We start from the raw sequence: 23,007 nt of genomic DNA on the forward strand, positions 1-23,007 counted from the left end.
CATCTATGTCACTTACCTTTTAGAAATGACGCTGTTGTCCACATTTCACACGTGAGGAGAGGCAGACTCGGAGACTAGGGTTGCACGGTGGTGAGCAGAAGCACTAAAGAATGAAGTGCATGGCCTTCACCAGACCCTGGCTCTTCTGCTGCGGTGGGATCATGATGTTCACGGTGAAGAAGTAAAGTTGAATGTATTCGTTGCAGAAATGATTATCATTTGTGGGCCAGGGACTGGAAGAGCCCCTTTTCTCTTGATGTGATTTGGGGCCAGTTGTCTATGGTCTGGGAAGGACTCTAGGAGACACTGCCGCAGGGCACCCCTGCCCTGGGAAGGTTTGTTCTGATAGTGACTGCTTCTGTGCGGTATTTCGCTGGCTTGGGGGTATCTGAAAATATAGTCCAAGTACGATATATATGGGAAAGGGAGAATGGGAATGACCCAGATGAACAGGGCCAGTGTGCACCACATGGAGCTCTTCTGACATCACCTTAGAGCAGTGGACCCTAAGACCTACCTCTAGCTCCCTTTTGTGACTTATTTCCCCCAAAAACGTGTTAAAGTCCTAATGCCCAGGAAATAGGATCATTGTAGATGTAACTAATTAAGGTGAGGCCATACTGGAGTAGGATGGACCCCGGATCTGATATGCGGGGTGGCTTTCCAAGAAGAGGAGAAAAGGCAGACGCTGCTGTGCGACATCAGAGGCAGAGGCAGGAAGGACAAGCCACGGACTGATGGCCCCCACCAGAAGCTGGAAGAGCTGCCGCCTGCCCACACCTTCGTCTCGGACTTCTGGCCTCCAGACCTGTGAGACAATCCATTTCTGTTGTTTTAAGCTGCCTAGTCTATGGGACTTTGTTAGGACAGCCCTGGGAAACTGATCCAGTCCCCAAGTACCTACTCCTCCAAATCCTTCAACCACCTACAATTCCTCTCTGACTTAAGGCCAGCTGGCAAGGAGCTTGCTTTAAATCATTACCTTGGAGCAGTGGACCCCAAAGTGTTTTGGTGGCTGGATTTTGTTAGAGACACACATTCTCAGGCCCCAATCACAAACCCATGGAGTCAGAAAGGCAGGGCTGGTGCCCACCCATGTCCACTTTAACAAGCCGTCCGGGTGAGTTAGATGCAGTTCAGAGGCTGAGAGCCCAGAGTGTACAAAATGCCCGTTCTTTGCTTCCAAGACACACTTTTCCTATTTTCATTTTCTGAAATCAGAATGCCTCTTAGACAAGCTCTGTAAAATCTTATGATTAATAAATCAGTGGTTCATCTTACAGTTGGGGGTGTCTCAGAATCAATGAAAAAGAAGGAATACAACCTCCACCTGATATGCGTGTGAGTGCTGCTTTGTTTAAGAAAGCGGCCTCTGATGGTGGAAAGGATTCCTGTGATTTTAAAGCAGTTTGTGTCCCAGCAGTGGGCCCTGTAATGAGCACCTCAGGCACACTGTGACCTTCAGGAATGTTCCTCCGAGGCTCCCAAACCTTCCGTTCATTTCTGATGCACCAAAGCTGGCCTGGGGCCTAATCTCTGGGTCCCACTTCTGTTTAATTACCGCGAGCCTTGTTTCTGCTGCCTGCCTGCCCGCCCGCCGCCTGCCGCCTGGCTTTCAGAAGCGTCTCCCATTCTGAAGGCTTCACTTCGAAGATGCAGCCCCTTGCATGGAGGGGAGGCCCCTGGCTGGGGGAAATATTTATTTGGTCGATGTGTGTTCTTCTCTCTCTTCTGCCAGTATTTTCTTCTGAAGCACACGGCACTGCCTCACCCATGCCCAACCCACCTGGGGAGCTGAGCCTCCAGATAAAAATAGTGTGCAGTTTGCAGGCTGGTGTTTGAGACCGAACAGCTGTTCTGTCGCACTTTCACAACACGGTTATTAAAGCAGGAGAGAAGTAATTAAAATTGTCACTTGTACGGCTGTTCAAATTATATTTCTACTTCCTCTCCACAGAGCATTCATTATGTGTTACACAAATATTTCATTGTGGTGTTTTACATCATTAATTTTGTTTAAATTATTCTTAATTGCTCACTGACATGACAAAAAATGAGGAGGAAATTGGGAAGAAGAGATTTTATTTTAACAACAAAAAAACTGTAAAGGGTGAATTTTATTTATTTTGATTTTAATTTTACTTCTTTTCGAGATGAGTTTCGCTCGTCACCCAGGCTGGCGTGCAATGGTGCGATCTAAGCTCACTGAAACCTCCACCTCCCCAGTTCAAGTGATTCACCTGCCTCAGCCTCCCGAGTAGCTGGGATTACAGGTGCCTGCCACCACGCCCAGCTAATTATTGTATTTTTAGTAGAGACAGGGTTTCACCATGTTGACCAGGCTGGTCTCGAACTCCTGACCTCAGGCAATCCACCAGCCTCGGCCTCCCAAAGTGCTGGGATTATAGGAGTGAGCCACCACACCCAGCCTGAATTTTAGTAATGAGTCCTGGGCTGGTGTGGGCATGTCTGTGGCCAACATGCACATACACATGCACTCACACGTGTGCTTATTCACACACCTGCATGCACACACACACATGCATGCATCAGGCACATTCACACATGCACACACATGCACACACATGCATGCATACAGGCACATTCACACATGCATGCACACATGCACACAAACATGCACACACATGCATGCATAATGCACATTCACACATGCACACACACACATGCATGCATAACACATTCACACATGCACGCACATGCACACACACATGCATGCATACAGGCACATTCACACATGCACGCACACATGCATACATGCACTTTCACACATGTATGCATATAGACACATTCACGTGCATGCACGCACACACACATGGGATGTGCGTTTGAAATGGGCTGGAATTGAGCGCCCAGGAGCCACAGTTCACCCCACTGCTGAGCCAGCTCTGGGGGTGGGGGCAGATAGAGTGTGGGTACCAGCATGGAAGTATTTTTCTGTCCCTGGGCCAGTGACAGAATTTGTGGCAATTTCTGGTGGGCCAGGCACTCTTCCTTGTTACTTTTTCCTAAGATGGTCACGGATAGCGTGGCCCTTTATCTTCTGAAAGAATGAGACTTTGTGTTCCGCTTTCAACTTAAATCTGACAAAATCTCTGTATTTCTTTCACTTCCACAGCTGGTATGGAGGGAAAACTAAACCACGTTTACTCTATTAGTATGAGTATCATTGCTCATTTCTTTCCTTTCCCCAGTATTGGTGAGGTTTTCTAGAACAATGATGAGCCAAGACCCAACATCTGTGTTCATTTCTTTTTTCTCACTTCCTTTTCTATCATTTCCATTTCAAAGCAAAGAAAATAAGACTCTTATATTCACATTCCCCCAAGAGATCTTACATTTTTAAAAAAATTGTTCATTTAGTTTAAAAACTGAGTAGGCAGGGTCTCCACTTGCAGGGCACTCCGGGGACCCAGCAGCCACGTTAGGGTGCTTCTTGGGTCCTGAGGTTTGGTTGATGGCACTCCATGTTCACGAGGACAGGAATACAAGGAGAAGACAGCAAGCACGATGAGAGCAGTAAACCAATTCTTAAATAATTCATGGAACTAAGAGCTTCCAGCTAGAGGATGTCAGGAATGTTTTTAGATTCACAGAATGTTAGAGCAGAAAGAAGTTCCAAGATCCGCTAATCCAAATGTTTTCATACTTGTTTTAAGCCACAGAGCCCCTTCTTCAGAAGGAAACTTACTGGGAAGCCCAATATGGAAATAGCGGCTTCTCAAGAGACTCCTGGGACTCGCTTTGAAGATCTCTGATCCAGTTCCATTGCCGCATCTTGCAGATGAAAGAAATGTGGGGGCAAAAAGGTTAAGTAATAAGAAAAGTCTGCTTGCAGGAAATAAAAACGAACTGCACCAAGAGCCACCGTGGAACAGCACAGAACGTGTACGTGGCTACACGTACAGGGGCTTCTGTGCAAGATCCCCAGGACCGCAGCGGGATGCCTTCGGGAGCGGAGATGGGATGGAAAAGCTAGGCAGACTCTGGAAGGCAGCCAGGGTGCTGGCCCCTAAGGACGCTCGTGCAAGACCGGATAACGGGAGGCTTTGTGTGTGCACCTGGAGAACAGAAATGCCTCCTTATAAGTGACCTCCCTGGACTTTAAACATCTCACAAAATGTGGAGCTAGTTCTCAGGACAACAGCGCATCCGGCTGGCCGGTGGGTCCCTCGAGGAAAACAGGATGGAAGACTGGTGCGCAGGAATGCCAGTGGCTCATACCTAAGAGCGAGTGTTAAGAACGGACCAGTTTTCATCGTGAACAGGGTTTCGGTAAAAGAACACTCCTGTTGTTGGGGCTTCTTATCTGTCTTTCTTGAAGGGTCTTCTGCTAACCCTCACCAACCAACCACCTCACCATATGCCCATTCGTCCACAGAGCCCCAGGCAACAGAGTGAATGGATGTTAATAGCTCCTTGATGAAATAGTAATAAGAACAAGAAATACAGATAAGAATGCAAATAATAACAATACTAGGGCTGGGCGCGGTGGCTCACGCTTGTAATCCCAGCACTTTGGGAGGCTGAGGAGGGCGGATCACGAGGTCAGGAGATCGAGACCACGGTGAAACCCCGTTTCTACTAAAAATACAAAAAATTAGCCGGGCGTGGTGGCGGGTGCCTGTAGTCCCAGCTACTCGGAGAGGCTGAGGCAGGAGAATGGCGTGAACCCGGGAGGCGGAGCTTGCAGTGAGCCGAGATTGTGCCACTGCACTCCAGCCTGGGTGACAGAGCGAGACTCCGTCTCAAAAAAAAAAGAAAAAAAAAAAAAAACAAACAATACTAGACACACCTACTGAAGGGTTAGGAGGGCATGGCACATTCTAAGCATTTGATGTGGGTTACTGTGTGATGCTCAGAACAGCTCTTTAAGATGAGTGGTGGTATCATTCCCATTTCACATACGAAGAAACCACAGACCAGCTGATTCAAGTAACTTGCCCAAGTCTACTGAGCCAGCGAGTGGTGCAGCCAACAACACTGAACACCCAGGTTTACTTTTACTTTATGATAAAGACATAGACTCACACAGGGAGCAAACGGAGCCCAGTTGGGGACTGAGTCTGTGGCCAAAGTGCCTGGCTTTCAGTGCTGGCATTACCACACACCGTTCTGCGCCTCAGTTTATTCCTCTGTGAAATGGGGACATAGCGCCTCTTCCCTGGGGCTACGTTAAGGAATGAATGTGATGCACTGGGACACTGTGGACACGATGAGCAGGGCGGGATTGTTAACTGTTGCTGTTGTTGCCATTGCTGTTATTACGGTGGTGCCACAGAGGAGGGAGGAGGCAGAGAGGCATCACAGAGAAGATGCTGGGGCTGAATCTTGAACACTATGTAGAGGTTTAGCAGGAAGACTGGGAGGGAAGAGCGGGTGCTCAGGCAAAGAACAGCACAGCCCCCCAGGCAGGAACAAGGCGTCCAGAATGCTGGGCCACGGTGTGTGATAGGTCAGGTCTACAGAGGTCTTGTATTTCACGTCAAGGGTTTAAACCTAAGCCTCTGGACAGTGGAAATAACTGGAGGTCCCAGTCAGAGGGGTGCCGCGCCAGAACTGTGTGTAAACCCTCGGGCAGGAGAGTGGGGGACAGCGCTGAGGACATTAGCACAGAGATGGGAGGCATTTAGCAGGCACAGTGAGAGGAACTAATGAGGAATCAAGAGTGGAGGTTAAGAGAGGCCAGAGCGTAGAACGACTTCCATTCAAAAAACGGGGTTCGCTCGCGCTACATCCTCCAGTCCAAAAAGAAAAGCAGGTGATTTTGTATCGCAGGTAGCGCCCACCAAGTGTCTGGAGCTTTATGGGTCCGCCCACCTGGTCATCCCCATTGCTTGCAGGTAGTGACATCTCCCACCTTACAGACAGCTGAGACGGGAAGTCCCTACCCTCAGGACACACACCCAGCAGGTGGCCAAGGCGAGATGCCACCCACATTCCTCCACTCTGCTGTCACTCGGTGGACCAACTATCCAGGGCTAAAGAGGAGGATGGGCAGCAACCTCAGCCTCCGTGCAGACTGAGGAATCCACAGGAAGCGGAAGCCTTTCCAGTCTCCTCCTCACTACGGTGACCTGTCCTGTGTCCAGGTCTGATCAGATGTGAAAGCAAAGATGGACTCCCATGTACTCCCTGCTCACTGTGTTGATGAAAAGGAGCCTGAGTTTCTCAACACACCATAATTTGCACATGCAAGCTCTGTCTCGGGACGCTGAGCATTTATTCCCGTGATGAGGATGTGCTCAGAAGTTTTTAGATTTCCTCTTGTAAAACTGTTTTTACGTTCCAGACTCATACGGAATATACAGCTTTTTACTTCTTAGTATGCTTAACTGTTGGCAGTGTTACCTAAACATGAATTTTATCACACCTTCATTACAAAACTTCGTTTCAATGATCTTGTGCACTTTTTCAAAAGCAAAGCTAACCTCTAACACAGGTAGCTGGCGATTTAGAGGCTATTTGAGAGAATGCGCCACCAACTCTGAACTGACTCCACCAAGTGTGCAACTTCCCAGGGAATGTGCACCACCCATGAATTATCCACCCATTCATCCTATCGACGACTATCAATTGGCGACTTGCTGTTAACAAGCCAATGTACGTTTTCCTAGGTGGGATGCAAAGTTGTACAAAATAGGTTCCTAGGTTCCAAGTACAGTTGAAGAGATAAGACATAACTAGATTACTGGAAATCAAATTAGAACTTAATTGCTTGGATCAAAAGTCATTGCAGAACTTTGAGTTACAACATGGCAGACTGTGCTCAGTGCTATGACAATCTGAGGGCCAGGGTCATACCAGGAGCTGTGAGAAATATGCTGAGAACGCCGGGAAGTGGGGCCAGACACTCCATCCACAGTCTAGCTGCACGTCAGTCGGAGTGAATGAAACAACCAGTGAGTGCTGCACCTTTCCCCTGCAGGCTTTGCCCCCAAGCAGGCTTTGCCCCTCTGCAGGCTTTGCCCCTCTGCAGGCTTTGCCCTGCTGCAGGCTTTTGCCCCCTGTAGCCTTTGCCCCCCTGCAGGCTTGCCTCAGCTCACAAAACTGAAATACTAAGTTCCTTCGTTCATACTTGGAATTCTGTGAATCATGTAAAACACCTGAAAACGTCACTCTAAGGGGCATAAAAGTGATGCTATGAGTTCAATGCAGATAATTCCTAACACCTAAGGCTTTTACGAATCAACTACTCAAAGGTATGAGCTGAATTCGGGGAGCGTACAGGTGACCCTCTCTTTTCTTCTTTTTTTTTATGATTGGGAAGGTTTCCCTTATTCAAAACGCCTGTCACGAGCCCTGAGTATCACTGGTAATTTCTAGAGCAAGAGGTTCCCTGTGACTATAAAAAGTCAACATGCCATTGCCTCCCCATCATTTGTGAGCATGTAAAACAACCCATCCATTTCCACGGCCCTCCTCGAGCCACGCTCCTCGGACTGCTGCATGGGAAATAGGATCACTTTCAAGTTCCCTGGACACATAAAATTGGATTGAAGCAAAACTAAATGCTGTGGGGCACGGAGTGGAGGGGGTGGGGGCAGCCTCAATCCCAGGTTTGATGTCAGCGATAACAAGGTTTCCAAATCAAACGGCAACAAAACCTGTCAGCAGTGTTGACTAGGAATGCTGTCCTCGGAACAAATATTTTAATTATCCGCAGTAGTTCTGGTAGCTTGGCTAGCTCCCTGTTTATTAGTATGATAATATCACCTCAATGTATAAACTTTATGCATCAGGCATGCATAATGCATGAACGGGCAAATAAAGAGATCTGGAGCCTGTTCGCAGCGGGCCATGCCAATTATCTCGCTCGGCCAGAGCCTGCCTCTGCTCGCAGCTGTTCTTTGAAACCATTCATCAGCGCTTAAGAGATATCGGTGGTGCCGGCCAGGCTGTTTGAATCTCCATTGTTTACATACTAGGAGTTTAGCTGCTGGTTGGAAATTATCTGTCACATAAACATCCTCTGAGGATACAGATGAGAGGAAGGGAGACAAGCGCTGTCTCTATGAATTTTTTTTATTTATTCTGATGACTTTTTTCTTTTATGGTTTTGTGTCCTTTTTAATTACTTCGTTTTCATCTGGAATTGTCACATTTCTCCCTCCAGTTGAGCAGGTGAAAATTAAGGCTCTAAAATGACTGAGGCTGCAAACCAGAGACACAGAAATAAATATTTTCTGTTCACAAGTCTGTTGTGTAATTCAAAGCTTTTCTTTTGGTAATCTGATTTTTTTTTTTTTTTTTTTTTTGTCCCTCTGATCACAAGATCTTTACAGGGCAAAAATGACCTTATATGTGAGTTGTGAATTCACTTGCTTCTGTTTGTTTATTTTCCCTTCTAGGAACAATATAAATTTTGGAAGTCAGATATTGAACTTGAGCTAAAATAGTATGTGTCATCAACCACAGTTTTTAAAGGGCCAAATGTTGTTTTTATTGCGGTTATCTCTTCATAAGCAAAGGCTGAGCAGATACCATCAGTTCTCTGCTGTCAGCAGGCGTGCCATTGTCCATTTCAGTTTGAACATCAGGGCTGTTATTGCATGCTCCAAGGCTGCACCAGCCACAAGGCAGGCTTATTTATCAAGGACTTAGGAAATATGAGGACTAGGCAGACAGAATCCTAGTGAACACGTTTTTGCTGATGCATATGTTCACATGAATTTGGGAGCATGCACATAAGAGTGTGTCATTAGACAAATGCATAGAGAATAGATATCTAATATTTGACCCGACCCAGGAAGGAACTCACAATGAAATATGATTGTATGCTTTCATTTAAAAGCATATCCTAAATACAGAAATTAGCCAGGCTGGGTGCCGCATGCCTGGAGTCCCAGCTACTTGGAAGGTTGAGGTGGGAGGATCACTTGAGCCTGGGAGGTAGAGGTTGCAGTGAGCCCAGATAGTGCCACTGTACTCCAGCCTGGGCAACAGAGCGAGACCTTGTCTTAAATAAATAAATATATATATAAATAACAGCATATCCTGTGTTCCAAGACTAGATAGAAACATAAAGATACCAGAGATATTGGCTGAGAAAAAAACAGAAAAGCAATCGCGTGTTCTCAGCCTCTTTTCTTTCTTCTTTCCTTTCCCTCAGACTTAGAACAGAACCTCTTTGTCAGTACAGGTGGACACCATCTCCTTCCATCCTTTCCCATGACCATGGCAAATGTTGACATTGCAAAGGCAGATTCTGACCACGGAATTCTCATCTCTGAAGGAGGGTATCCCCATCACAGAGAGTTGTGACGAGGTTGAGAGACTGTCTCTAAGAGCCGAGTGCAGTTATCAGGCAAATAGTAGGATAAAAATGTTGACTGCTGTTGTTTTTGCTGAAGCTGCTGTTGCTGTTACTAAAAGTAGACCTTAGCAAGCCTGTATCCTGCAGTTGAAATCCAGATAAGGAAAGCCGCTTACCTGGAATCACAAAATAGCTGGTCTCCTGACCCCTTCTTTACTTACAGAAGTCCTCACACAGACCTCTGAACCATGGACCGTATCTGGTGGTTGTACTGGCCACATGGCATCGAAGCGTATTTTCATGCAAGTCTGTCTTCCGTGCTGGACTCTGAGCCCCCTAAGAGTAAATGCTTTGTCTATTTCTGTCTGTTTCCCCAGCACCTAGCACCGTGCCTTGCACATGGTGGCATCTCAATACCTATTTGTTGAATTACATGCAAAGTAAAAAAGAAACTATGAATATGAATTGTCAGAAGAATAGCAGCTAAGTGGAGTCCTAAGATTTAGCCACAAAAATCTGTGCCCAGGCAATACAGGTGGATTGTCTTACAGGCATCAGAGACAAAAGGGCAAAAGCTTCCTATTGTATGAAACAAATCATTTAATAAGTTTTACTGACCAGACTTGCATATGGTCATTTGGAAGAAGAGGAAAACAAGTAAAAAACCAATGTGGTAAAAGCCCTTCATAAGTCTCCTTGGTAAAAGTATTCTCTGTTGTTTCAGATAGGTTTAAAGTGTTCCTCTTGAATGGTACCAGTTTCCCAAAAATTCTTTGTATGTTCTTCATGTGTTCGGCATGTCCCCTCTTCTCTAGAAATCTTAGGTAAAATGCTAACGTGGGTCTAGTCTGGCCAAAGTCGCATAAATTTTAAGTATCTGATTCCTAATTAGGATTCTGCTTCTGTTTCCTTATTAGGAGAAAATGTGTTTTGATTTAGATGTTTTCCTGAATTATTTGCCAGTTTTCAGGGGCCATCACAGAAACCTTGAGGCCTGTGATGGTCCTACAGTTCACATAGACAGCAGAGGGTGTGCATCCCCTGGGCCAGAGAAGCCAAATGCGAAGGCGGCCTGCGGAGCTGACCTCAGACCACCAGAGGGTCTGATCTCAGGGCAGAGACTCAGTTAGACTGCCCAGGATTAGGACTCAACACATACAAAATTGTACAGAGAAGCCGTTTTTCAACTTTTGTTTAGTGGCCTCCTTAAACGTAATTTTATTCACGTTCTTTGTATTCCACTAGTGTAAAGAAGTATTCTATATTAAAATATCAGTGAAGATGGCCTGGTTGTCATATGGCTTCACAAACAGAACATAATTCCGATCTTAGACATGGAGACTGCTACCCTTGGCACTTAGTGAAAAGGGCAGGGGATTCCCTATGTACGAACAGAGAGACCGCAGCCTGAATTAGAAGAAGCAGGACTCCAGAATGGCCTTGAGAGACCTTTCCTTAGCCTAATTTAAATGTGCTACCTTGATATGTCATAGCCAATTATATGCTTGGGAGGTCATTCATTCATTAACCATTAATCTGTTCGTCAAACATTTTTATACAACGCCGAGTCCAAGGTTCAGAACAGGTAGAGGGGATGAGACACGGCTTCATGGCCCAAGGATTTCAGAATGTATTTGTCTTTCTGTCTGTGTGAGATGGGATTGGAACATGGTCAGAGCAGCTATGGCTTTAAACTTGCAAGTCAGTGTGACAGTTGCTATTATTGGTACTTATGGCACTTTCTTCTGTCACAAACCAGAAAGCACAAGGGAGAAATACCTGCAGCAACGTGGTGAGAAACAATTAGCTTTGGCCGGGCGCGGTGGCTCACGCCTGTAATCCCAACACTTTGGGAGGCCGAGGCGGGCGGATCACGAGGTCAGGAGATCGAGACCACGGTGAAACCCCGTCTCTACTAAAAACACAAAAAATGAGCCGGACGTGGTGGCGGGCGCCTGCAGTCCCAGCTACTCGGAGAGGCTGAGGCAGGAGAATGGTGTGAACCCGGGAGGCGGAGCTTGCAGTGAGCCGAGATCACGCCACTGCACTCCAGCCTGGGGAAAGAGCGAGACTCCGTCCAAAAAAAAAAAAAAAAAAGAAACAATTAGCTTCTAAATAATGTAAAAAACAGCAATGCCATTAAAGTGGATGAAGGATGAGAGAGGGCAGTTTGTAGTCGGAAAACACATGAGAAATGCAAATGTCAAGGGGGGAGTGGGGAGGGAGAGCATTAGGAGAGATCTCTAATGTAAATGACGAGTCGATGGGTGCAGCACACCAACATGGCACATGTATACATATGTAACAAACCTGCACGTTGTGCACATGTACCCTAGAACTTAAAGTATAATGATAAAAAAAGATGTCCAGCTTTACTCAAAATTTCTAAACATTCAAACATTTACCCATTAGAGTGGTTTTAAAAACTTTTTTAAGATATAACCTAGATCTCCATACACTATCAGTTGGAGAGCAGCTAGACAATATTTACTAAAATGTGAACTGTTTTGACTTTCCACGTCGACTGTATTATCATTCCCCGTGTTTCACAGCCCCTCCCTGTAAAAAGATCATCCTCCACCCCATGGCCACGTGGCCTGCAGGGCCTCCGTGGAGATACAGACTCATCCTTGCTCTGTTGGGACCAATGGGATGCATCTCGGCCAACAGCATGAGAGTGGACGTGAACTGCACCACGTCCAGGACATTTTTTAGTTATGCAAAATATTTTTGGTAATATTTATTTTTAATTTATTTTTTATTGAGGTAAAATATACATATATAATGTATATATAAATATATAAAAATAAATTATATATACGTGTGGGTATATATTATATATATTATATATATATATTTTATATATATGTATAATTTACCAGCTTTACCATTGGCGTGGTAACAAATACATTTATATTCTTTTCTCCCCCTTCATCATGCATTTCTGCAAGCCCCATTTGCTCATTTCCTTTTGTCATGAGCTCAGCCTGTTCCAGATGAAGGCTGATCTTTCAGCCAGGATTCTAGAAAGAAGATGCGTCCTGGAGGAGAGCCCAGCAGAGCACAGCCGGGCTGCTGCAGACCTGGTTACCAGGACGCAACATTAGCGGAAAGTCAGCTTCCTTGTTTCACACCATTGAGAGTCAGGAGTTGTGCGTTTGAAACCACAAGATTATTTCATGAACGCTGACTATAAAACCTTTTTAAAACAGCAACTGCAATGCTACCAACTAGCTTAATGACAGATGCAGTCTTACCCGTGTTCAAAGATATATGTAAGAGGTTTTTCAGCAACGCTGTTTTAAGATAGCAGAAAATGAAAGGAAATAACCTAAATATCCATCAGTAGACAATGGACTCAATAAACTATTATATTTCCCTATGATGGGATACTATGCATCTCTTCAAAAATGAAGTTTTACAACTTTTAAAAATTATTTACATAATTGTATATTATAGTATTTACCCTTCTGCTCCTTGACGTTTTTGCTTAACCTTGTACTCTTCATGTTGGCCCATGTTGATAAGTGTAGATCTACTAATTCATTTTGCATGATCTGTAATATTCTGCCATGTGAATAACTGCATTTTATTCATTTAATCTCCTGCTAATGCGTAGCTGAGTCATTTCCCATTTGTGACCTGTACATAGTTGCTGTTAGGAACAATCTTCTGCCTGCCTTCTTGTGCACAGGTGCAGAGGATGCTCTGAGATGTGTTCCCAGGAGTGGAGCCCACAGGTCATACCCATGAGCATCTTCAGATGTCATAGATATCGCTAAGCTGTTCTGCAGAGTGGCTGTGCCCACTCACACCCCCACACACGGCTTCACCCTCTTGTAGTGGCCAGACTAGATGTCAAAACCGTACAAAATATGTTACATTGAAACACGTCATATCATACTATATATGGCATGTATATTATTATGAATACATAGCCATGTGGTAGAAATCTCTTTTAAATATGCAGAGAAATGATCAACATTAACTTCAAAATTATGGTCACTTCTGGGATGAGAGAGGACTGGAATTAGGGAAGGAATGCAAATGACATCGTAGCTATTCGTTATGTCTTGGGTTTTTTGTACTCAACACTACTTATTTATTATTGTTTTCCCCATATTCTTTTATTTTGTTTGGATTGGGGCTCTTTCATTTTTATTCATCATTAATAATTGCGTATATTTATTGAGTAGAATGTGATGTTATATATACACTGGGGAATGATCAAATCAGGCTAATTAACATATCTGTCACTTCACGCATTTATCATTCTTTGTGGTGAAAACGTTTAAAACTCCACTCTTTTAGCAATTTTGAAATATACAATGCATTATTATTACCTAGAGTCACCATGCTGTACAATAGACACCAAAATGTATTCCTCCCGTCTAACTGAAACTGTGTACCCTTCGACCGACAACTCCCTTTTCCCCACCTGCCGCCCCCTCACTTCAGCCTCTGGTAACCATCTTTCTACTCTTCGCTTCTATGAAATCAACATTTTTAGATTCCACATATAAGTAAGATCATGTGACATTTCTCTTTCTGTGCCTGGCTTATTTCACTTAGTGTTACGTCTTCTAGATTCATCCGTGTTGCCACAAATGACACAAGTCCTTTCGTCTCTAAGACTGAGTAGTTCTCCATTGTGTATATGTACCTATGTTTCAATCCATTCATCTGTTGCTGGGCACGTAGGCTGTCTCCATGTCTGGGCTGTTATGAATAGAGCTGCAGTAAACATAGAAGTACAGATAGCTCTTCAACATCCTGATTTCAATTCCTTTGGATCTTTACACAGCAGTGAGATTGCTAAATCATAGGAAAATTCTATTTTTACTTTTTGAGGAACCACCATAGTTTTACAAAATAGTTTTACTAATTTACTTTCCCCCCATAGCATATAAAGGTTTCCTTTTCTCCACATCCTCGCCGACGCTTGTTAGCTTTTTTCTTTATAATAGCCATTCTCACAGGTGTGAGATGATATCTTATTGGGGTTTTAATTTGCATTTCCCCAGCGATTAGTGATACTGAGCATTTTTCATGTATCTACTGTCTATTTGCATGTCTTCATTGACAAATTCAGGTCCTTTGCCCATTTTTAATAGGGTTATTTGTTTTCTTGCTATTGAGTAGTTTGAATTCCTTACATATTTTGGTTATTAGCCCCTTATGTGATATATGATTTGCCAGTATTTTCAACACAATTCATGAAATGTCTTTTCACTCTATTAATTGCTTTCTTTGCTATGCAGTTTAGGATGATGCAATCCCATTTGCCTAGCTTTGCTTTCGTTGCCTGTGCTTTTGGGGTCCAAGCCAAGAATCATTGCCCAGACCAATGTCATGGAGCTTTTTCACTAAGTTTTCTTCCAGTAGTTTTACAATTTCAGGTCTTATATTGAAGTCTTTAATCCATTTTGAGTCGATTATTATATAAGGAGTGAGATAAGAGTCCAGTTTCCTCCTTCTGCATGTGAATAGCCAGCTTTTCCAACACCACTTATTGAAGAGACTGTCCTTTCCCCAGTGTGTGTTCTTGGCATCTTTGTGAAAAATAACCATAGATGAATTCGTTTATTTCTGGGCTCTCCATCCTATTCCATTGGTTGATGTGTCTGTTTTTATGTTAGTACTATGCTGTTTTGATTTCTACATCTTTGTAATATGTTTTGAAATCAGGTCATGTGATGCCTCCTGTTTTATTCTTTTTGATCAAGATTGCTTTGGCTATTTGGGGTCTTTGTGGTTCCATATGAATTTTAGGACTTTTCTGTAAAAAAATCAATTTCCTTCTGTTTCTATGAAGAATGACTTTGAAATTTGGATAGAGATTGCATTGAATCTACAAACTGTTTTTGGTAATATGGACATTTTAACAATATTAATTCTTCCAATCCATGAACAAGGGATATCTTTCCATTTATTTGTGTCGTCTTCAATTTTCTTTCATAAATTTTTATAGCATTCAGTATACATATTTTTTACCTCCTTGAATTTACTCCTAAGTATCTTTTTTTTGAGGCCATTGTAAATGGGATTGTTTTCTTAATTTACTTGTAGGTAGTTCGTTGTTAGTATATAGAGACGCTGCTGATTTTCGTGTTGCATTGTGTGACCTGCAGATTTACTGAATTTGTTTATCAATTCTAACATTCCTTTGGTGCAATCTTTATGGCTCTCTTTATAGAAGATCATCAGCAAACAGAAAAATTCACTTCTTCCTTTACTATTTAGATGACTTTTATCTCATTTTCTTGCCTAATTGCTCTTGCTAAGACTCCCAGGACTATGTTGAATCAAAGTGGTGAGAGTGGGCATCCTTGTCTTGCTCTGACCTTAGAGGAAAAGCTTTCAGCTTCACCATGGATTTTGATGTTAGCTATGGGTTTGGCATAGATGGCCTTTATTGTGTTGAGGAACATTCCTTCTATACCTACTTGTTGACAGCTTTTATCATGAAAGGATGTTGAAGCATTCGTCAAATGCTGTTTCTGCATCTATTGCAAGGATTGCATGGCCTTCATTTTGTTAATATGGTGAATCATATTTACTGATTTGTGTATATTGAACCATCCTTGCATCCCACAGCTGAATCCCACTGGATTATGATGAATGATCCTTTTTTAAAAAATTGTTTATTTCCATAGTTTTGGAGGAATCAGTGGTATTTGGTTATGTGAGTAAGCTATTTAGTGGTGATTTGTGAGATTTTGGTGTACCCATCACCCAAGCAGTATACACTGAACCCAATTTGTAGTCTTTTATCCCTCACCACCCTCCTACCCTTTCCTCCAAGTCCCCAAAGTCCATTGTATCATTTTTATGCATTTGTATCCTCATACTTAGCTCCCACTTATAAGTGAGAACATACCATGTTTGGTTTTCCAATTAGTGATCCTTTTAATGTACCATTGAATATTATTTGCCAGTATTTTGTTGAGGATTTTTGCATCTATGTTCATTGGGGATATTAGACTGCAGGTGGGGTTTTTTTGGGGGGAGTGGGGGAGTTTGGTAGTCTCTTTGTCTGGCTTTGGTATCAGGGTAATGCTGGCCTCATAAAATGAGTTTGGAAGTACTCCCTCCTGTTCCATTTTTTGGAAGAGTTTGAGAAGGACTGGTATTAGTTCTTCTCTAAATGTTGGTAGGATTCAGCAGTGAAGCCATCAGGTCCTGGGCTTTTCTTTGATAGGAGACTTTTTATTATTGATTCCATCTTCTTACTCATTATTGGTTTCTTCAATTTCTTCATGATTCAGTCTTGGTAGATTATATGTTTTTAGGAATTTATCCATTTCTTCTGGGTTATCCAATTTGTTGCCATGTAATTGTTCATAGTAGTCTCTTAAGATCCATTGTACTTCTGTGTTATCAGCTGTAACATCTCCTCTTTCATTTCTGATTTTATTTGCATCTTCTTTCTTTTTTTCTTAGTCTGGCTAAATTTTTGTCAATTTTGTTTAGCCTTTCAAAAAACAAACTTTAGAAAAACTAACTTAAAATAGAGCAATATGGTGTAATGTTAAGATTTTGTAAAGCTTGCAGATATACATGCAACCATTTTCATATTATTTTTGTCTATGTTTAAAATATGTGCTTATGTATAAATATGACCATGTATGTGAAGACAAACATTTAAGAACATTTTAGCAACATTTAGGTTACTTCTGGGAAGTGGGGATGAAACAGATCACTGTTACTTTATTCCTTTCTTTAGTGTTTGAAGTTTTTTAGAAACATACATTAAGTTTATGAATTAAAAGATTAAAAGCGACTAATTCAGGCTCAGTAGCTTTTTTATTGTATGGATGAGACAAAAGACTTAAAACTATCTACACCTGTGGTTTTTTTCCTCTGTAAAATATGGTTAGAAATATCTACTTTGCAGAGCTGCTGTGAGGATTTGATTAGAAATTATTCATAAAAATATCTAACAGCATGCCTTTTACGTAGTAAGCACTAAATAAATAATAATTGTTTACATTATTAATAAGAACATAAGAGATATTCTGTTTTCAAATTTACTCACCCTGAAATGTGCAGAGAAAATAGATATAGGTTCTTTATTTTTCAATAACTGATTCTTTCCTCTACTTGAGCTCCCCTTGTGGGGGAAATGGATCTTAGAGCCAAGAAACTTAGTTTGACTCAATAACTTAAACTGGCATTTGAATCTCTTTTGGTAAGTGCTGCCTCTTTGGGTATAAATATGTGGACTTTCAGATCACTGTTCCTTCACTGGGTAGGGGGTGCCATATTTAGCAAATAAAAATCTAAGATACTCAGTTACATTTGAATTTTAGGTAAACCACAGATAATCTTTTCTGTAGTATGTCTCAAATACTGCATGGGACACACTTACAATAAAAAAATACTTATTCTTTATCTGAGCACCACATAGAACCAGGCATCCTGCATATCATCTGGCAGCCCCATCTGTGGGTGAACAGAGAGGGGCACCACGTTGGGGAAAAGGGCCCTGGACTCCTGGACTTTGTGCATGGGGTAGAGTCTGGATCCAGTCATTGGGCAGCAGATAGGCCTCCGCTCTGATGTCCAAGGCCAGCGTGACCCACGGTCTGTGTGTCTCAGCTCAGCTGAACCTGTGGATGGGCACTGGCCAGACCTTCCACCTTACCTCTCAAGGGTAGAGGACTCCTTGCATTTCTGCTACATGCTCTTTGGGCCCTGGACTAGGGTGTCCACTCTGGGGCCTCTGCAGTGAGGCCCTGAAGCCCTCAGCATGGTGGGATCTGTAGCAGATTCCCTGGCTTTCAGCCAGGTGTCAGATGGCCCCTCAGAAGTGTGTGGGGAGTTTTGATGATGACCGCAGGAATACTGAACTCCAGCCATCCCTCTGCCCAAGATAGTGTGCATCCTTCAGCTTTGCTGTGGCCACCCCTTGTGAGTCCATGGCATCCTGGGTCCGTAGCCTGAAGCAGAGCACAAGCAGCAGCCCTGGCCACAGTGTTCCTACAGTGCATCTGCCTCCCTTGGACCACCCACTTCCCATTTCCTCTTTCTCCCTGCATCTTCCCACAATCCACCTGAGCCAAAGGAACAGGCTCTCCTGCCTCTCCTGCCTCTCCTGCCTCTCCTCCCTCTCCTGTCTCTCCTGCCTCTCCTGCATGCTCTGTGCTTTCTCATTCAGCAATCACTCCACAAAACATGCTATCGAGCACCAACTCTATTCAAAACACCCTTCTTGATGCAGAAAATAACAGCAGTGAATCTGACACATTCTTGACTGTCTCAGAGCTTACATCCTAGTGCAGTAGATGAGGAGAAGGATAGCAAGCAAGTATGCTGATCATTACATATTATAAGGTCCCAATAGCATCGTGTGTGGTAATGAGTTCTACAAAAATCAGGAAAGCCGTGAGGATGGAGGCTGACCACATGGTCATGGAGGGGAGTTCCTTTAGATGGGATATCTGGAGATGGCATTTGAGTAGAGATTTAAATGAAGAGAAAGACAGGCTATGGCAGTGTCTAGGGGCAGAGCATTTCAGGCAGTGAGAACAAGTGGCTCAGTGGGAACAAGCCTGACATGCCTCCAGCCCTGCAGGAAGGCCAGCTAGCTGGAGCAGGTGAGTGCAGAGGACAGTGGCTGAAGTAAGGTTGGAAGAGTCACCAGGCCTGCCTCTTAATGTTTTCAAAAAGATACAGAAAATAATTCAGGGAGACTTTTTTTTTTCTTTCTGGACCCTCCTTTTGCTAAGAATCGAGAAGTCACCTGCAGAGAAAACAGATGAGGGGCCACTTGGTCCTGAGTTGGACCTTCCTTCTCACTTCTCAGGGCTGTAACATTCCTGCAGCTGGGAAGCTGCCAGCTAGTGATTCATGGAAAAACTGAAATATAGTTTGACATTTTCAAAATATTCCTGTTACATGAGTAAGTTTTTACAAGGTGTTATGAGAGACCCATTGGGTGGAGTGATATCCGTCCTGGAGGAGCCAGCAGACTTAGCACTGAGGCTTGAGTAATTTATAAGAACCCATAAAGCCATCCTGGAATGTGTGTCTGTGTGGTAAAGATGAGGTTATGAGGATATAAACCAAATGTAATGCTTCACAGAATGATCTTTTATGGCATTACAATAATCTGAAAATATGGACTTTGAGTTGGGTGTGTTGTAATTAACAAAGGTGCAGAGGTAGGGAGCTGTGCCTTGGCCCCCCTGCCAGCCTGGCCTCTGCCATCCCATCATTGATTACTCTTCCACGAAATCGTGTTCTCCAGGCTCCGCACATCTATCTGCGTGGCGTAAGGAAAGCTTGTTTTCTTTTCTTGTTCTCAGCTAAACTGATGGCTTCGTTTTTGTTTTCTTCCTGGCTATTCTCTACCCAACACAGGTCCTGGCGTTCCTGTGGTGATGGTGCACAACACAACAGATAAGAAAAGTAAGTTCTCTTTTTTTTTCCTTAAATCTTCCTGAGACTCAGGAGAAAGGAAGCAAAACACTCTATGAGATCAGCTGGCCCACATTTTCCTACTCAGAGACAGAGGGATGAGTCATGCCCTAGCAGTTCAGAGTAGGCCATGCTGATCACCAGTATCAACTAAATATGATGAAAGCCAAGGTCTGCATACCCCAGCCAGAGGGCCCCATACCCCTTCACAAGTGCTGAGCCTGGAGGGTCATTCCAGGGCTACCCAGGTCATAGCCTGACATCCTCTGAACAGCCAGCTCGAAAGGCTTTGTAGCCTGACATGAGTCCATTCCCACTGAGAACCTGCCATGGGGCACCAAGACTTGAGGGGCGCATGCAGGCCTATCTGTCTTTGTGGGTCTGGGGGCTTCATGGCATGGAGGGTCTCTGCATCCATGCTGCACAGGATGTCAGAGAAAAACTTATTCTGTCATGTGTAAAATGGTAGGAAGGCTTTTGCAGGACTGTTGTGAAAGGGGAGGGAGATTTGGGCTCAACTTCGAATACAGCAAGATCCTGTGGGGGGTTTATAGCCAATGAGCAGAGAGAGGGGTCCACGGATGGAAAACTGCTAAGAGAAGGCATCAATGGGAGGGCATTTTTGCTAAGCCGACCTCACAAGATCCTTGCAGAAGGCAGGACAAGGACTTACCCTCAAAGGTGGAGGATGAGGAACTTGCTCAGTTACGGAGGGTGATCAGATATCAGGGGTGGGGACTTCTTGCTAAAGCTGGGCAATGCCGGCCGAAGACAGGACAGGATCAAGGTTGAAGCCTGGTCAAGAAGAGGACTCGGAGGAGCCTCACTCAAGTTTGGTCAAGGAGATTCTTTGTAAAACTTCCCAGGGTCTCTTGAGGTGGCATGTGTTTGCTCAGAGAGACCCCACGCAGGTCGCCACGGGCACATCCATGTTTATGCGAGGGATCTATGCTGTGTGCAGTGGGAGGCAGACACGCAGCACAGCTGAGGAGCAAAGAGTATTCGCCCTCGGTCCCTCCCTTTCCAGCCCTCCCTCTGTCTAACCCAAAGCAGCCTGTGTCCTCCTTCCCCCGAATCCTTCCCACTCCCTTCCACATTCCAGACCCCCTTCCCTGGCAGGAGGGCAAACTTCATGGCCAGGGTCCGCAGTTCCCCTAGTTCTGGGGACAGGGGTGACTCCGCGTCTCCAGTGACCATCGAGCATCAGCGGCTCCCTGATTCCTCTCTCTGTGGCGGTACTTCAAGCTCCAGGAGAACTGGAGGCGGCGGGGGTGAAGGGCATGTTGGAAAGAACTCCAAACATGTGTTTAGACACCGTGAAGTGGTTAAAGTGTTCCAAAGTGGGCAAAATAGATTTGTTTAAAGGGACAGCACTTAGCCAATAATCCCAAATAATGATGATCATCTGCCAAGCTATCAAATCATTATTAGAAATGCAAAACCAAAGCATAAGTAATCATAAAACCAGAAATAAATTAATAGATTTTAAAGCCCCCACAAAAAGCCATGAAGTGGTTGTCAGAATGGATACACAAAAACACTCAGAATGGCCGTTGGAGGGACCCCATGCTGAGAAGAAGTGGGATGGCCTTCCTGTCCTCCTCCCCAGAGGAGGGGCTGGTTCCCCCAGCAAAGAGGTTCACCTGCTCCCAGGCCCCTTTCCAGCCTCACCTGCGAGGTTTGGGAATCTGGGCCATTTGTGCAATGGAGGCGGTATCCCCGGAAGGATGTTGGGAGCGATTGCCTGGGTCTCTCACCTCCCCACTGCATCCACCCACCCTCTGCCCACTCTAATGGGCATGAGGCTGTGAAGAGCCCTCCAGGAGGCCGCAGAGGCCGGGCTAGAACTTCCACCAAGGCCTGGGGTCGGTGGAGTCTGACAGACATACTACAGCATGACAGTGAATGTTTAAAATACCCGTGCTAGACCTCTTTAGGTGGAATTTTCCCTGAAAAATGCAGATGTTGCATAGAGCCCCAACTGTGACATCTTTTTTTCCTTAAGCAAATGTATATTTTCATCTTGAGTATTTGCTAAAATTTAGAGTCCGTGGACACCTTTCTGATGTTTGTGAGGTTTTCCCCTTCTTAAAAATTGATGGTCTGGTAGAAATTAGACAAGGTGTCCAATGTAGCTCACAGCATTGCAGCCTCCCGGGTTAGCTATTGCCCGATGGCTCTGTGTGATGCCGCCACTGGGGACCCTGGAAGTGGGGACACAGGACTCTGTGTACTATTTGTGCAACTTCCTAGGAATTTATAATTATTTCAAATTTAAAAGTTTTTTCTAATCTGTGGTCTAATAAAAAACGCAAAAGCATCTTTCAGCTTTGAAAAATGTGATATGGCATATGGCTCTTCTTACGAATGACAAAAGTCATTCCCTTAAATGCTTTTTATTTCTTTGGGGGAAGAAGCTATTGTTAATCTATTCAAGTTCAAAGGTTAATATAGTCCCTACTTTTGGGAAATGGATTTTGGCTTCTAAGCCGCTTCCAGCCTGGATGTGATCAGTCCTTGGGGCTCCTAAAGGCTCCCACGGTGCTGGATCAAGTCAACACAGTTTCCAAGGCTCATGTGTGAAGGAAAATGAAGCCGGCCTAGATCTTAGATGTGTGTGACATCGTTGAGAAAATATTTCATTTGTTCCATTTATAAAAATAAGGTAATATATAGGTGGGCTGAGGTGCAGTTCTTTGAAGAGAGTCCCAGTAAGAATTGACCAAATGTCTTCCAGCAAGTGCAACACGCAAATGTGCTCAAAGATCCAGGAAATTTTGTTAACTCTGCTGGGAAACAAAATAACCACTTCTTTTCCTCTGTGGGACTGGCTACTGCGTTAACCAATCAATCCAATCAACACTGACAGACCATAGGCCCTAGGTTGCCATCCATATCCATCACAGAGCTGCGTAAATGGGAATTTTTTAGGAAGCATTTTGCCGTTTGCAGTTGAGCTGTCACTTTGGTGACTGTGACTCCCGGAAGCAAAGAGATGGGACCCAGTGGTTTAAGAAATAAAAAGCACTGTGCACACAGGATGGGGCTGGTGTTACATGCCTGTACTCCCTTCTTCTCTGTGTGAAATTTAACAGTGAACCTGAAGGTGACACCATTGTGCTTGATCTCAGCAAAGTGCTGACTAATTGGAAACTGGACGGTGTTTAGAATTATCTTGGTCACATTTATTTTACAAGCCTATTTATCTAGCAGTGTTTGACTCTGGGTTTCCTGGAGCCTAATTCAAACTCCAGGAACACTTCACCCCGCCCTAGCCTGTTTCTGCATTTCTGGCTGTCAATTTAGTTCAA

At 44.1% G+C, this 23,007-nt stretch overlaps 1 protein-coding gene across 3 annotated transcripts in view; it reads left to right on the forward strand.

Moving 5' to 3' along the window:
• The window catches only part of DPP6 (dipeptidyl peptidase like 6), a 1,054,804-nt gene that overhangs the window by 993,962 nt on the left and 37,835 nt on the right, over positions 1-23,007 (forward strand). For all 3 annotated transcript variants that reach the window (XM_032753183.2, XM_032762299.2, XM_032753182.2), the window contains exon 17: positions 19,640-19,687. In XM_032753183.2, coding sequence (XP_032609074.1) covers positions 19,640-19,687 — 48 coding nt within the window. The remainder of the gene's footprint in view (positions 1-19,639; positions 19,688-23,007) is intronic.

The sequence above is a fragment of the Hylobates moloch genome, unplaced genomic scaffold (genome assembly GCF_009828535.3).
Source record: "Hylobates moloch isolate HMO894 unplaced genomic scaffold, HMol_V3 SCAFFOLD_1, whole genome shotgun sequence".
Lineage (NCBI taxonomy): Eukaryota > Metazoa > Chordata > Mammalia > Primates > Hylobatidae > Hylobates > Hylobates moloch.